This window comes from Pristiophorus japonicus, chromosome 11 (assembly GCF_044704955.1).
Source record: "Pristiophorus japonicus isolate sPriJap1 chromosome 11, sPriJap1.hap1, whole genome shotgun sequence".
Classification (NCBI taxonomy): domain Eukaryota; kingdom Metazoa; phylum Chordata; class Chondrichthyes; family Pristiophoridae; genus Pristiophorus; species Pristiophorus japonicus.
Genome location: NC_091987.1, coordinates 212,013,206 through 212,029,931, shown reverse-complemented (window position 1 = coordinate 212,029,931; position 16,726 = coordinate 212,013,206). Strand labels below are relative to the sequence as shown.

The 16,726-nt window shown below is 47.5% G+C and overlaps 1 protein-coding gene across 1 annotated transcript in view; it reads right to left on the bottom strand.

The window, feature by feature from the left end:
- The window catches only part of LOC139275670 (transmembrane protease serine 5-like), a 78,400-nt gene that overhangs the window by 5,205 nt on the left and 56,469 nt on the right, over positions 1–16,726 (bottom strand). The window contains exons 6-9 of the mRNA XM_070892836.1: positions 13,906–14,019; positions 11,244–11,287; positions 5,200–5,362; positions 1,624–1,802 (exon numbers count right to left, since the gene is read on the bottom strand). Of these exons, the coding sequence (XP_070748937.1) occupies positions 1,624–1,802; positions 5,200–5,362; positions 11,244–11,287; positions 13,906–14,019 (500 nt within the window). The remainder of the gene's footprint in view (positions 1–1,623; positions 1,803–5,199; positions 5,363–11,243; positions 11,288–13,905; positions 14,020–16,726) is intronic.

Sequence of the window (16,726 nt, the reverse complement as noted above, 5' to 3'; positions counted from 1 at the left end):
AACATCGCCGCCAGTTACGATACTCTGGTCACTGGGATTCCAGCACTGTCATTCTCACTGTCGTTGCCAGCTTACTTTTGGTTTGCTTTGACAGCATCGAAGCACTGACCACACTCGATCAGCTCCGCTGGGCAGGGCCACATTGTCCGCACGCCAGACACGAGACTCCCAAAGCAAGCGCTCTACTCTGAACTCCTTCACGGCAGACGAGCCAAAGGTGGGCAGAGGAAACGTTACAAGGACCACCCTCTAAGCCTCCCTGATAAAATGCAACATCCCCACCGACACCTGGGAGTCCCTGGCCCAAAGACCGCCCTAAGTGGAGGAAGTGCATCCGGGAGGGCGCTGAGCACCTCGAGTCTCGTCGCCGAGATCATGTGGAAACCAAGCGCAAGCAGCGGAAAGAGCGTGCGGCAAACCAGTCCCACCCTCCCTTACCCTCAGCCACTGTCTGTCCCTCAGAGACTGTGGCTCTCGTATTGGACTGTTCAGCCACCTAAGGACTCATTTTTAGAGTGGAAGCAAGTCTTCCTCGATTCCGAGGGACTGCCTATGATGATGATGATGACTTTTGGTTGCTATACAGAACTGGGGAAAATGTCCTCACCTAATTGCCCAATAAATATCTGGTGTTGTTTTTGGGGGCATTCTCCCAACGAGTCACTTGTCTTTCTGTGCGGAAAGACCGTGGTTTGATTTCCAGTCTGTGTTGAGTTGGCTGGGGCAGAGGTTCGGGCAATAGAATTGCCTCAAGTATCAATGATTGGGGTGAACCAGAGCCATTTCTCCTGTTTAGTATATTTAGGGAGTGAAGGGTTAAGGGGAGTGGGCAGGGAAGTGGAGCTGAGTCCATGATCAGATCAGCCATGATCTTATTGAATGGCGGAGCAGGCTCGAGGGGCCGAATGGCCGACTCCTGCTCCTAGTTCTTATGTTCTTCTATATCGGTTAATTGTTGCTGGAAAATATGCAGCTGTGTTTGCCGAGCGAGGACAGGACCAACAATAATAACATACATTTATATATCGCCTTTAACATAGTAAAACGTCCCAAGGTGTTTCACAGGAGCGTTATCAGACAAAATTTGACACTGAGCCACATAAGGGGATATTAGGGCAGGCACAAAAAGGTAGGTTTTAAGGAGTACCTTAATGGAGGAGAGAAAGGTCGAGATGTGGAGAGGTTTAGACAGGGAGTTCCCAGAGCTTGTGGCCCAGACAGCTGAAGGCACGGCTGCCAATAGTTGAACGATTAGAATCAGAGATGCTCAAGAGGCCATAATCAGGAGCGTAGAGACATTTGGGGCTGGAGGAGATTACAGAGACACGGAGGGGCTGAGTCCATAGAGGGATGCCTTCTGTGGTTGAGCAGCTTATCTGTTGAATAGCTAGTGGGCACTCACTGTCAAGGCTGAGTTATTAAGAGTGGATGAAATACAGGAAAGGATGGAAGGAACTGTGCCCCAGCAAGGATCAACACCTGGAGAACGTGGGCTGGTGGGAGTAGAGAGATTAAAAAGAGCGTTTTGTTAGAAAACAATTAGCTTTTACTAAGAGTTCATTGTACAGATTCTGGCTGAGGGAGGAACAATCTGTGTGTCCGAATTAAAACAAAAGTTCATACTTGAAAATTCAATTGGGTTTTTCAGCTTCATGAGGGCGATATCATAGTCGTGAGTGCTGTGATCATAGTTGTTGCTGTAGATAATTTTCTCGACAACATAGACGGTTAGGCTGGTGTACAGGAGGACCTGTCGGTCCACAATGCCGGCGTACAATCGCCAGTTGTGAGCAATTGGTAACCTGTAACGGAAAGAGACCTTTAACCGCCCGGCCACTCGAGAAACTGCTACGCTTTAAAAGCAACGAGGTTGGATGCACCATAGGAGCAGGAGCAGACCATTCGCCCTTGCGAGCCTGTTCCGCCATTCAATTGGATCGCGGCTGATCTGTGTCTTAACTCCACCCACCTGTGATATCTTCCTTACGACATCACAAACACACAGACTTTATAAGATGGCTCCAATACATCATGTGACTTTTATTGCATGTACAGCAGCAGTTGCATTACCACAGTAGTCCAATAGGTGTAGCAGTAGTCCAATAGGCGGAGCTATATATTGCACCGACCCGCCTTGGTTCAGTAACCCTTGCCCAACAATAGTCTTATCAATCTCAGTTTCGATATTTTCAATTGAGTTTCCCCCCCCAGTCTCGGAGGCTGAGTGGTATAGCCTGGGGCTTTGACCTCTGCAATCTGCATTCGCAAACAATCCTGCAGAACCAGATAAGAAGTCTCTTCTGAGGATCCTATATGAATTGGGTTTGAGTTGCCTGAGCCCAGGCTCCAGTGGGCATGAGATGTAATATTTGGCGGCTCACTCAGATTCCTGAGCTGAAGGCGTTGTCCTATGAGGAAAGGTTGAGCAGGTTGGGCCTATACTCACTGGAGTTTAGAAGAATGAGGTGATCTTATTGAAAAGTATGATTCTGAGGGGGGTCGACAGGATAGATGCAGAGAGGATGTTTCCCCTCATGGGGAAATCCAAAACTAGGGGGCATAGTCTCAGAATAAGGGGTCGCCCATTTAAAATGGAGATGAGGAGGAATTTCTTCACTGACGGTCGTGAATTTTTGGAATTTTCTGCCCCAGAGAGCTGTGGAGGCTGGGTCATTGAATATATTTAAGGTGGAGACAGACAGATTTTTGAACGATAAGGGAGTCGAGGGTTATGGGGAGCGGGCGTGGAAGTGGAGTTGAGGCCAAGATCAGATCAGCCATAATCTTATTGAATGATGGAGTAGGCTCGATGGGCGAATGGCCGACTCCTGCTCTTATTTCTTATGTTCTAATAAAGGACGCAATAAAAAAAACAACAGAAAATGCCGGAAACACTCAGGCAACATCTGCAGATTGAGAACATTTCAGCTCGATGACATTTCAGCAGAAACTTTAAGCATGCTTAACTGTAAGGCGTAGCAATGTCAAACTGGTTCAATAGGGGGCAATCTTCTGGTACTGGGGCTCAGCGACTGTTACTATTGAAGAGTAATGAGGGAATCACTCAGCTTCTTGGTTGTGTCATAGCTGAAGAAGCTGTGCTTTTGATACTGATAGAATAACTGAAAAACTGAACTGTTCCGTTTCTCAATGCACGTGTGTTAAAGAGTGTAAAAAATTTTATTTTGTCGAGCGAAGCACTTGGGGGTCGAAATTCGGTTACGCCCCGTCTTGGGGGCAGTAACCGAGGTGGGACGGGACTTCCTGCTCCCGGTGAGGAAGTCCCGCCCCCCCGGCCGCAAAATTCCGGTTACCGCCCCTCACAGGAAGTGGAGTGCAATGTCGCGTGCTCCACTTCCTTTTGGGGTGGGATCGGGGTCGCTACTCTACACCTTGCGTAGCGCTGACGCATTTCAACGCCCCGTCCCTTCCATTAAAGGGGATGGGCGCTGTGAACTCTGCCCAGGTCAGAGCTAACGGAGTGTCGGGCTGCACAGTCGCGGCCTGGACCCTACGACATGAGTGGTGAAAAACACTGACCGATAAGGATGGGGTGGGGTGGGGTGGGAGGGGAATAAAAGATGGCGGCATGCGGCGCAGCGCACCTCCCCTTTAAGGTTCGTCCTGGGATGGGTAACCGGCTCGGTTCATGACCCGTGGGCTTGGTGCGGGCCATCGCCTGCGACGGTCTCAAGGTGGCGCTGGACAGTTTCCGCCGCAGGGTGAAAAGGGGTCGCCGTGCATGGTGATGATGTCATCAGCGGAGGCTCAGCGGCCCTGGGCGTTACCAGCGGGGGCCGGGAGCTAACGCAGTCATGCCTCCGCTAAAGCCAGCGCAATTTGGCGGGAGCTGGTAGCGCCCCCACCCTCCCGGGTGAAAACCGTTTCACGCCCCATTAGCGCCCCCCCCAGAGGTGCTAACGGGAGGCGCAGAACAGGGGAATCTCGGCCCCTTGGTGGCTGTTGATATCACTGCATCAGTTGCAGCAAACAGTCTATTTTACAGCAAACAACACACAGAGTCTATTTGAACAGCGTACTGCAGCAAACAGTCTACAGAATCTATTTAAACAGAGCCTCTATGAACTGCAGCAGACAGAACTCATGATTATTTCTGCAGTACAATTCAGTGAGTGGAGGATTAATACACAATACAAATTCTGTGCATAACATCAATCCCAGCCACTGACAGCAGTGCATTCTCCAGGGGTGATTGACGGGGGAATTACCCAATCACCTCCGATCTGACCGGGTATAGTGTCACTATAGGCTGCTGCCAAAACCCTAAAACATCAAATCTCCTCCAGAATATGTATGAAGAGACAAATATGCTCTTCCATAGAACACAAATTGATTCTTAACCCCCGTGCAGATATGTGAAGTTTTCCACTTTGATAGGAAAAATGGAAAAGGAGGGTATTTTTTTTAAATGGTGAGAGATTGGGAAATGTTAATGTTCAGAGGGACCTGGCTGTCCTTGTACACGAATCACTGAAAGTTAACATGCAGGTACAGCAAGCAATCAAGAAAGCAAATGGAACGTTGGCCTTTATTACAAGAGGATTTGAGTATAAGAGTAAAGAGGTCTTACTGCAATTATATAGGCCCCTGGTGAGACCACACCTGGAGTACTGTGCACAGTTTTGGTCTCATTACCTCAGGAAGGATATACTTGCCATAGAGGGAGTGCACCAGACTGATTCCTGGGATGGAGCGGCTTCATCCAATGAGGAGAGATTGAGTAGACTACGTCTATATTCGCTAGAGTTTAGAAGAATGAGAGGTGATCTCATTGAAACATACAAAATTCTCACAGGGCTTGACAGGGTAGATGCAGGGAGGGTGTTTCCCCCCAGGGCTGGGGAGTCTAGAACCAGGGGTCACACAGTCTCAGGATAAGGGGTCGGCCATTTAGGACTGAGATGAGGAGAAATTTCTTCACTCAGAGGGTGGTGAATCTTTGGAATTCTCTACCCCAGAGGTCTGTGGAGGCTCAGTCGTTGAATATATTCAAAACTGAGATCGATAGATTTTTGGATATTTAGGGAATCAAGGGATATGGCAGGAAAGTGGAGTTGAAGTTGAAGATCAGCTATGGTCTTATTGAATGGCGGAGCAGGCTCGAGGGGTCGAGTGGCCGACTCCTGCTCCGAATGTTTATGTTCGCGTGGATCAAGTAGAGGCGAAGGGTTGACCTACCTGTGCACGCAGTGTGCTGCGGTAATGATCCAGTACTGGTCTATGATGGAACCCCCACACACATGCTTGTAGTTATAGTACATTGTCACCTGCCACGGCCAGTTCCCCAGTGCAGCTTCCTGTCCTCCAACAATCATGGAGAAGTCATGCTTCTCTCCGCAGTCTGTTGAGAAAGGCAGCAATACAAAGGTTAGGCTTCCTGAACACTAATAGCTTACAATTGCCTCGATTCTTGTTTTATTTGTGGGTGTCGCTGGCAAGGCCGGCATTTATTGCCCATCCCTAATTGCCCTCGAGAAGGTGGTGGTGAGCCGCCACCTTGAACCGCAGAGAGGAAGTTAATAGTCACGCATATTGCTGTGGTGTCTGGAGTCACATATCGGCCAGACCGGGTAAGGGCGGCAGATTTCCTTCCCTCAAGGACATTAGTGAACCAGATGGGTTTTTACGACTATCTGGCAGTTTCATGGTCACCATTACTGACACTAGCTTTTTATTCCAGATTTATTTAACTGGTGGAATTTGAACTCATATCTCCGAATCATTAGTCCAGACATCTGGATCGCTTGCTCCAGTAACACAACCACTCTGCTACCATACCCCAGATTTAAACTGTTGAAAGTTAAGAGATGCTGAGAGGGCACTGTTTTGGGTACCGCTTACTCATGTTAGAGACGTTGGGATCAATGCTCATGGCTCTGGATTTGCAAAGATCCCAATTTTTCTCTGTGGCTTAATGTGCTAATGTACTGCCCACATGGTACTGACTATATAGATCAAGGACGCTCCCAGGATAAGTCTCTGGTCTGTGCTGGGTTAGTATATCTTGGTTAGAGTGTTGGTACTGTAGTAATGTTGACCTCATTGCACTAGTCTCTTGGGCGAAAACCAGTCCCCGATTCCCATCTCTGATTTCCATCCAATGACCCTCGCTGCTGTTGTGTGAGTATGCGTGTGTGTTCGTGTTTGTGTGTCCGTCTATGTGTTCGTGTGCGCGTGTATGTGTGCATGTGTGTCTATGACTGTGCGCGTGTGTCTGCGTGCGTTCGTGTCTGTGTACATATGTGTCTGTATATATGTGCGTGTGTCTTGAATGTGCGTGTGTCTGTATGCATATGTGTCTGTGAGTGTGCGTGTCTGTGTGTTTGTGTCTGTGTGTCTGTGAATGTGTATGTGCGTCTGCATGCAAATGTCACGTGATAACAGGATCCATCGAGGCAGTGATGACCCACAAGGTTGAATAGCCTGCCGGTACTCGCTGTCAATGCTCACAATGAAGAATGGCGGCGTGAGTGAGGTATCAGTGAGCAGCAACTGTGCGGCTAAAGGCCAGCGGAGTCAGCGTCAGACTGACAGAAGAGGGAAGTAGGGAGGTAGGGGCGTGCAGGACAATGAGTGGGAATGGGCCACTCCCTCAGGGAGGGAGAGGAGATCACATGATGCCTCACCCCAGGCTGGAGAATACATAGAATCGTAGAATGATCCAGCACAGAAGCAGGCCATTCGGCCCATCGTTCCTGTGCCGGCTCTGTGTAAGAGCGATCCCATTAGTCCCCCTCCCCCTGTTCTTTCCCCACAGCCCTGCAAAATTTTCCCCTTCAAATATCTATCCAGTTCCCTTTTGAAAGTTACCATTGAATCTGCTCCCACCGCCCTTTCAGGCAGCGCGTTCCCGATCACAACTCACTGCTTAAAAAAAATCCTCCTCATCTCCCCCTCTGGTTCTTTTGCAGATAATCTGTGTCCTCTGGTTACTGACCCTCTTGCCACTGGAAACATTTCTCCCAATTTACTCTATCCAAACCATTCGGGATTTTGAACACCTCTATTTAATCTTCCTTTAACCTCCGCTAAGGAGAACGACCCCAGGTTCTCATAGGCACAGTACACGGGAAAGAAAATATCTATAAGAATGGCTTAAAAAAAATTAATTACAGTAATAAAAATAATGTTAAATCGTTGTGTGGTTTAACTAGATATGGACTGGAGTCTCTGCGGTTTCGAACACAGACCCACTGCACCACCTAGTGGTATGGCTCAAGATGGCACCTGAGATTTCCCGATGGGGACTGGAGATATGTCTAACAACCTATCAGAATATTCAAATGGATAAAAAGAAAATGCTGATGTGCTGGTGGGTGAGGTGAAGTAGGGTGGGAGGAGGCTCGTGTGGAGCATAGACCAGTTGGGCCGAACGACCTGTTTCTGCCTCGCCCATCACCCCCTGTGTTCGCTGACCTACATTGGCTCCCGATTAAGCAACGCCTCGATTTCAAAATTCTCATCCTTGTTTGCAAATCCCTCCATGGACCTCGCCCCTCCCTATCTCTGAAATCTCCTCGAGCCCCACAACGCCCCCCCACCCCCCTCTCCCCCCGAGATGTCGTCGCTCCTTTAATTCTGACCTCTTGAGCATCCCCGATTATAATCGTTCCACCATTGGTGGCCGTGCCTTCAGCTGCCTGGGCCCCAAGCTCTAGAATTCACTGCCTAAACCTCTCCGCCTCTCTACCTCTCTTTCCTCCTTCAAGATGTTCCTTAAAACCTATCTCTCTGACCAAGATTTTGGTCACCTGCCCTAATTTCTCCTTAAGTGGCTCGGTGTCAAATTTTTTGTCTCGTAATACTCCTGTGAAGCACCTTGGGTAGTTTCACTATGTTAAAGGCGCTGTATAAATACAAGATGATGTTGTAAATTTTAAGGTGCCTTTGCAAAGGGTATGTTGGCCTTTATTACAGGAGGATTTGAGTATAAGAGTAAAGATGTCTTACTGCAATTATATAGGGCCCTGGTGAGACCACACCTGGAGTATTGTGTACAGTTTTGGTCTCCTTACCTAAGGAAGGATGTACTTGCCATAGAGGGAGTGCAACAAAGGTTCACCAGACTGATTCCTGGGGTGGGAGGATTGTCCTATGAGGAGAGATTGAGAAGACTAGGCCGATATTCTCTAGAGATAAGAAGAATGAGCGGTGATCTCATTGAAACATACACAATTCTTACAGGGCTTGACAGGGTAGATGTAGGGACGATGTTTCCCTCTGGCTGGGGAGTCTAGAACCAGGGGTCACAGTCTCAGAATAAGGGGTTGGCCATTTAGGACTGAGATGAGGGGAAACCTCTTCACTCAGAGGGTGGTGAATCTTTGGAATTCTCTACCCCACAGGGCTGTGGAGGCTCAGTCTTTGAGAATATTCAAGACAGAGATCGCGAGATGTATGGATATTAAGGGAATCGAGGGATATGGGGACAGTGCAGGAAAGTGGAGTTGAGGTATAAGATCAGCCCTAATCTCATTGAATGGCGGAGCAGGCTCGAGGGGCCAAATGGCCTACTCCTGCTCCTAATTCTTATGATCTGTGTAATTCTAGGCAAATGTCTCCACAAACGTAAGCTTTGTTGAAGAGACATTTAGATGAGGTGATGAGCTGGTGGGTGGGGTGTGGTTGAAATGGAAGCTCTTTACTCTGCGTGGGTGAGTAAAGTGAAACTCACGGTCTTCCTTCTCTGTATATGTTCTGTGAGATTCAGCTGAGTCTTCCTCTACCATTCCGCGAGTACTGCCAGCGGGAGTATCTTGCTCATTTCCCTGCTGACCTTGGCATCCAGGAGAAATTGACAGTGTCGCTTTCACCTCCTTTACTTTTCTGGTCCCCAGCATTGAAGCACTGACCACACTTGATCAGCTCCGCTGGGCAGGGCCACATTGTTTGCATGCCCCCGACACGAGACTCCCAAAGCAAGCGCTCTACTCGGAACTCCTACACGGCAAACGAGCCAAAGGTGGGCAGAGGAAACGTTACAGGGACACCCTCAAAGCCTCCCTGATAAAGTGCAACATCCCCACTGACACCTGGGAGTCCCTGGCCCAAGACCGCTCTAAGTGGAGGAAGTTCATCTGGGAGGGTGCTGAGCATCTCGAGTATCATCGCCGAGAGCATGTAGAAAACAAGCGCATGCAGCGGAAGGAGCGTGCGGCCAACCTGTCCCACCCATTCTTTCCTTCAACCACTATCTGTCCCACTTGTGACAGAGACTGTGGTTCTCGTATTGGACTGTTCAGCCAGCTAAGAACTCATGTTAAAAGTGGAAGCAAGTCTTCCTTGATTCCGAGGGACTACCTATGATGATGATGGCCTGTCGATGCTGGGAGGAGCTGTGTGGGTACTGGAGGCTCACTATAGTAGAAAACTGTGCTCTGATTGTGTGACAATGCTAGTACTTTGTTCATTTTTCTGCAACTTTCACTTGCCTCCCAGTTTTCTGAGTTACAGCATGCACAACTATTGATGTACATCCTCAGGAGAGATGCGATTGCTCAATGAACACATCCATGCACTCGCATACAATGCACACTTGACCAGAAACTTAATTGGACCAGCCACAAAAATACTGTGGCTACAAGAGCAGGTCAGAGGCTGGGTATTTTGTGGCAAGTGTCTCACCTCCTGACTCCCCAAATCCTTTCCTTTATCTGTAGGCACAAGTCAGGAGTGTGATGGAATACTCTCCACTTGCCTGGATGAGTGCAGCTCCAGCAACACTCAAGCAGCTCGACACCATCCAGGACAAAGCAGCCCATTTGATCGGCACCCCATCCACCACCTTCAACATTCACTCCCTCCACCACCGGCGCCCCCTGGCTGCAGTGTGTACCATCTACAAGATGCTCTGCAGCAACTCGCCAAGTCTTCTTCGGCAGCACCTCCCAAACCCGTGACCTCCACCACCTAGAAGGACAAGGGCAGCAGGCGCATGGGAACACCACCACCTCCACGTTCCCCTCCAAGTCACACACCATCCTGACTGGGAAATATATCGACCTTCATTGTCGCTGGGTCAAGATCCTGGAACTCCCTCCCTAACAGCACTGTGGGAGCACCTTCACCACACGGACTGCAGCGGTTCAAGAAGGCGGCTCACCACCACTTTCTCAAGGGCAATTAGGGATGGGCAATAAATGCTGGCCTTGCCAGCGACGCCCACAAGCACACACTTACAGGTAGACACTCACCCACGCAAGCACGTATACACACGCTCACACAAACACACACACACGCGCGCTTGCTCACACGCGTTCACACACACGCGCGCTCACACACACACGCGCGCTCACACACACACTCGCTCACACTCTCTTGTACACTTTCATTTCTCTCCTTTTTAAGGTTCCAGGCATGATGATGCTACCTGTGTATAATTTTTCACAAAGACCTATTTAAAGGGTGACATCCAAAAAGGAAGGGGAGGGGATGAATGAGGAGGGAAGGGAGAGGGAGGGGATGGATTTGATCTACGTTTCCCAGCTAAAACCACCGAGTCGAAACAATGAGCCTGAAATTCCGATGTCCGGGGTCCTTACGAAGTTTCTACGGACCCGGAAATACATCAGAAAAGCCGGGTTTCGGCGCGCAATGCGCATGCGCTCAAAACCGACTTTTCCGATCTGTCAAGTTTCTGGCTTGACAGATCTCGTGCATGTCGGGAGCGAGGACAAGATTTCCGATATTTACGAATATGCAAATGTCCTCAAAAATCTTGCCCCCTGAAAAAGCAGGTGCATAGCCTATTTTTACAAGCGCAAGTGTTTAAAAACATACATAAACATTAAAATTAAATTAAATAAACACATATGAAAACGTATTTTATTCTTAAAAACCCTCCCCACTACGGTAAGTTTATTTTAAGGCATAATTTAAAAAACTTTTTTAAAAAGTCAGGAAAATATATTTGTTTATAAGAACTTTAATTTAAATGAATCTTAAATATGTTGTGTATTTTTTCTATTTTTTATTAGTGTTGTGTGTGTTTGGGGGGAGTTTCTCATTCATAATGGGAACTCCAACTTACGGAGTTCCCATTATTATGAATGAGAAAATATTGCACCTTGATTGGCTGCCCAGAGCCATGTGACTCCAGCTCCAGCATACAGACCTCCCAACGTGCACGTGCTGCGATGCGCATTGAGCCCCACGGGAAGACCTCGATCGGGATTTCTGGGCCATTAACCGGTAAACATTCTATTTTGAACAATTGTACTTACCGGAGCATTTTAATTTTATTACTTTTCCAGATGCACAGCTAGCCCTAGAGGAAAAAATAAACAAGAAGAATCCTTTTTCACTAAGATGCCGTGAGAATTGCAAATACCTGTCACCAAAGGCATCTAACGAGTAAATGGATGATGGATGTATTTGTAGCTTCCTGATCTGATGATTCAGACTGATGCTAACCGGGGTGGTGTTAGAAAGGCAGCAAAAACTTACATTTATATAACACCATTCACAGCTTCAGGACATCCCGAAGCACTTTACAGACAATTAAGCACTTTTTTTGAAGGGTAGTCACTGTTGTAATGTGGGAAACGCGGCAGTCAATTTGCGCACAGCAAGCTCCCACAAACAGCAATGTGATAATGACCAAATAATCTGTTTTTTATTGTGTTGGTTGAGGGATAAATATTAGTCAGGACAACAGGGGATAACTTCCTTGCTCTTCTTCAAAATATTTCTGTGGGATCTTTGAGGTCCACCCGAGAGGGAAGGCGATGTCTTGGTTTTAATGTCTCATCCGAAAGACGGCACCTCCGACAGTGCAGTGCTCCCTCAGTACTGCACTGGAGTGTCAGCCTAGATTTTGTGCTCAAATCTCTGGCGTGGGTCTTGTAATATACTGCTCCACCTAGTGGACTACTGCGACAATGCAACTGCTAATGTTTATACAATAAAAGCATCAGGTGACTAGATCACCTGACAAGTTCCTGCAGAGCCATCTTGTAAGTGTGTGTTTGTGATGTCGTAGAGAAGATGTCACAGGCCTGAACCCACAACCTTCTGACTCGAGGCGAGAGTGCTGCCCACTGAGCCACAGTTGGCACCTTAAGACCATGGAACCGATGCAATTCCAGGGCTCACCAGCATCAAGTCAGAGGCCCCGGGAGGATCCAGTGAAGGGACAGAATGGAAACTGCTGATCCCTGATCAATTTGTTCTGGCCATAAGTGTGCGGATTTGACATCAGATTAAATCGATAGTAGTTAGCATCGTTGTCTCATGAAATGTAGGGGCCCCCAAACCAAGACTTTGCACAGGGCTCCTGCAGGGCAAATATATCTCTTGGCACAATTCACAGAGGAGCAAAGGGTTGTCACAATGTTCTGGCCAACATTCCTCATTCAACTACCACCACAAAAAGAATACTTTGCGTCTGTTTTCACAAAAGAGAGGGGCGATGCAGACACTGTTGTCGAGGAGGAGGAGTGTGAAATATTAGATGAAATAGTGAGAGAGGAGGTATTAAGGGATTTAGCAGCTTTGAAAGTGGATAAGCCCCAGGCCCAGATGAAATGTATCCCAGTCTGTTAAGTGAAGCAAAAGAGGAAACAGCAGAGGCTTAGACCATCAACTGCTAATGTTGTATCCTTGTTTAAGAAGGGAGAAAGGGATAGACCGAGTAATTACAGGCCAGTCAGCCTAATCTCAGTGGTAGGAAATTATTGGAAAAAATCCTGAAGGACCAGGATAAATCTACATTTAGAAAGACACGGATTAATCAGGGACAGTAAGCACGGATTTGTTAAGTGAAGATCGTGTCTGACTAACTTGTTTGAATTTTTCGAGGAGGTAACCAGGAGGTTCGATGAGGGCAGTGCATATGATGTAGTGTATATGGATTTTAGCAAAGCTTTTGATAAGGTCCCACATGGCAGACTGGTCACGAAAGTAAAAGTCCATGGGATCCAGGACAAAGTGGCAAGTTGGATCCAAAATTAGCTCAGAGGCAGGAAGCAAAGGGCAATGGTTGATGGGTGTTTCTGTGACTGGAAGGATGTTTCCAGTGGGGTTCCACAGGGCTCAGTACCAGGTCCCTTGCTTTTTGTGGTATACATCAATGATCTAGACTTGAATATAGAGGGTATGGTTGAGAAGTTTGCAGATGATACTAAAAGCGGCTGTGTGGTTGATAATGAAGAAAAAAGCTGCAGGAAGATATCAATCAACTAGTCAGGTGGGCAGAACAGTGGCAAATGGAATTTAACCTGAAGAAGTGTGAGATAATGCATTTGGGGAGGGCTATCAAGGAAAGGGAATACACATTAAATGGTAGAAGACTGAGAAGTGTAGAGGAACAAAGGGACCTGGGAGTGCATGTCCACAGATCCCTGAAGGTAGCAGGTCAGGTAGATAAGGTGGTTAAAAAGGCATGCGGAATGCTTGCCTTTATTAGCCAAGGCATAGAAGATAAGAGCTGGTGGGTTATGCTTGAACTGTATAAAACACTGGTTAGGCCACAGCTGGAGTACTGGGTGCAGTTCTGGTCACCGCATTACAGGAAGGACGTGATTACACTGGGGAGGGCGCAGAGGAGATTTACTAGGATGTTGCCGGGAGTGGAGAATCTTAGCTATGAGGACAGATTGGATAGGCTGGGTTTGTTTTCCTTGGAACAGTGGAGGCTGAGGGGAGACCTCATTGAGGTGTATAAAATTATGAGGGGCCGAGATACAGTGGATAGAAAGGGCCTATTTCCCTTAGCAGAGGGATCAACAACCAAGGGGCAGAGATTTAAAGTAATTGGTCGGAGGTTCTGAGGGGAACTTTTTTCACCCAGAGGGTGGCGGGGGTCTGGAACTCACTGCCTGAAAGGGTGGCAGAGGCAGAAACCCTCACCACATTTAAAAAGTAACCTGAGGGACTGGTGCACACCTGTAGCTCCAGAGGTTCTCCACATCATTGTCCTGCCCATTGGTGATCTCAGCAAATCCTTGTGTGTAATTGGGCCCAATCTCGCTCACACTTATTCCATTGGAATTCAGATATCTGCAGAATAAAATTCAAATGTTTGGATTGATGTTACACCTGCCTCAGTTGATCTAATCCCTGTCAATTTACAACCAATATGCACTGACTATCTCTCTCTCCCTCGCTGCGCTTTGAGTGCAGCACTTTGTATGGATGCTTTTTGATTCAAATCGTTAAAACGATTCGATTTTTTGAAAAGTGTGACAGAAGTTTGAAACTCTTCCTGTTTAACATTTCCCTTAGCAGAGAAGTCAGTAACCAGGGGGCATAGAGTTAAAGTAATTAGTAGAGGGTTTAGAGGGGAGTTGAGGAGAAACTTATTCATCCAGAGGGTGGTGGGGGTCTGGAACTCACTGCCTGAAAGGGTTGTAGAGGCAGAAACCCTCATCGCATTTAAAAAGCACCTGAAGTGCCGTAACCTACAGGGTTACGGACCTAGAGCTGGAAAGTGGGATTAGGCTGGGTAGCTCTTGGTCAGCTGGCAAGGACACGATAGGCCGAATGGCCTCCTTCTGTGCCGTAACGTTCTATGATTCTATGAAATATCTGCTCTGAGATTGTGAGTGTGATGTGCACCAGTTGTGACACCTTCTTACTAGGCAGCTGAATAATCTCAAATATCACTCTTTCCTACAGTGTTACTGTGACTACACTCCAAAAGTACTTGATTGGCTGTAAAGCGCTTTGAGATGTCCGATGTCCGATGGTCGTGAAAGGCGCTATAGAAATGCAAGTCTTTCTTTAGCCAAGACATGAAGTTGAAGTTGAAGTGTTTCACTCTATCTTTAGTCACTGTCTGTTTCTCTCTCGTGATTGAATTGTTATCTTCATGAAGCTTTGCTGCTGTGATGTACGCATTAAGCCGTGTGTGATCCATGAGTGATAATACACACTACGGGCTGTGCATTATCCTGTATATAATATTCTGTAGACTATGATCTAGCCTGTACATAACATTCATACTGGCCATTATCTGTTGATGATACTCTCGAGCCTGTTAAGTCATCCTCTGTACAATATTGTTCAATGCAGACTGCCCTGTGCATAAGATACTACAAACTATTCATTATTCTGTTTATAACACTCTGCAGGCTGACTATTATCCCATAAATACACTGCAGATTCTGTGTTATCCTATATTATTCTCTAGACTTAACTATCCCAACACACTCCTGGCTGGCATCCCACATTCTACCCTACGTAAACTAGAGGTAATCCAAAACTCGCTACCCGTGTCCTAACTCGCACCAAGTCCCATTCACCCATCACCCCTGTGCTCGCTGACCCACATTGGCTTCCAGTTAAGCAACGCCTCGATTTAAAGTTCTCATCCTTATTTTCAAATCCCTCCATGGCCTCGCCCCTCCCTATCTCTGTACTCGCCTTCAGCCCCACAACCCCCCGAGATGTCTGCGCTCCTCAAATTCTGCCATCCATTGCATCTCTGATTATAATCGCTCAACTCTCGGTGGCCGTGGCTTCTGTTGCCTGGGCCCCAAGATCTGGAACTCCCTCCCTAAACCTCTCCGCCTCTCTACCTCTCTTTCCTCCTTCAAGACGCTCCTTAAAACCGACCTCTTTGGCCTAGCCCTGTGCTAATTTCTACTTATGCAGCTCGGTGTCAATTTTTTTATCGCATAATCCTCTTGGGAAGCGCCTTGGGATGTTTCACTACGTTAAAGGCGCTATATAAATACAAGTTGTTGTTGTCCCTTTGACAGGAGTCTGCTGGAATGGCCAGACACTGGGCTAGGACCCGGATAAGTTGGATCCTGACTGAAGCTGGCCTTGGTCAGCCTCTGCCGATCCTTAGAAGATCATTGTTGTATGGGGCTGGGACTAGAGGCACATTGGAAGTCCTTGGGGCCTTCATAGAGACCTGCGGATGTCTGACGGAAGTTAGCCTCGTTAGAGCAATTGTATTGCCAAGCCCACCAGTGGTTAAAGGGACCACCTGGGAGCAGAGTGTGGGCGGGTGGGCAGGGTGTCCGGGTTGCAATTAGAGCTTGGACCCTGAGGAAAAAGGGCCACTTAATATTTTTAAATTTACATGCATCCCCACCATAAGGGCAAGCTGAGGGTTACCAGGTTAATCATTATGTGGGGGGATCACTCAAGACAGGTTGAGCAGGTTGGGCCTATAAACATAGAAACATAGAAAATAGGTGCAGGAGTAGATCATTCGGCCCTTCGAGCCTGTACCACCATTCAATATGTTCATGGCTGATCATGCAACTTCAGTACCCCATTCCTGCTTTCTCTCCATACCCCTTGACCCCTTTAGCCATAAGGGCCACATCTAACTCCCTTTTGAGTATATTTAATGAACTGGCCTCAACAACTTTCTATGCTAGAGAATTCCACAGGTTCACAATTCTCTAAGTGAAGAAGTTTCTCCTCATCTTGGTCCTAAATGGCTTACCCCTTATCCTTAAACTGTGATCCCTGGATCTGGACTTCCCCAACATCAGGAACATTCTTCCTGCATTTAACCTGTCCAATCCCGTCAGAATTTTATATGTTTCTATGAGATCCCCTCTCATTCTTCTAAATTCCAGTGAATATAAGCCTAGTCGATCCAGTCTTTCTTCCTATGTCAGTCCTGCCACCCCGGGAATCAGTCTGGTGAACCTTCGCTGCACTCCCTCAATAGCAAGAATGTCCTTCCTCAGATTAGGAGACCAAAACTGCACACAATATTCAAGGTGTGGTCTCACCAAGGCCC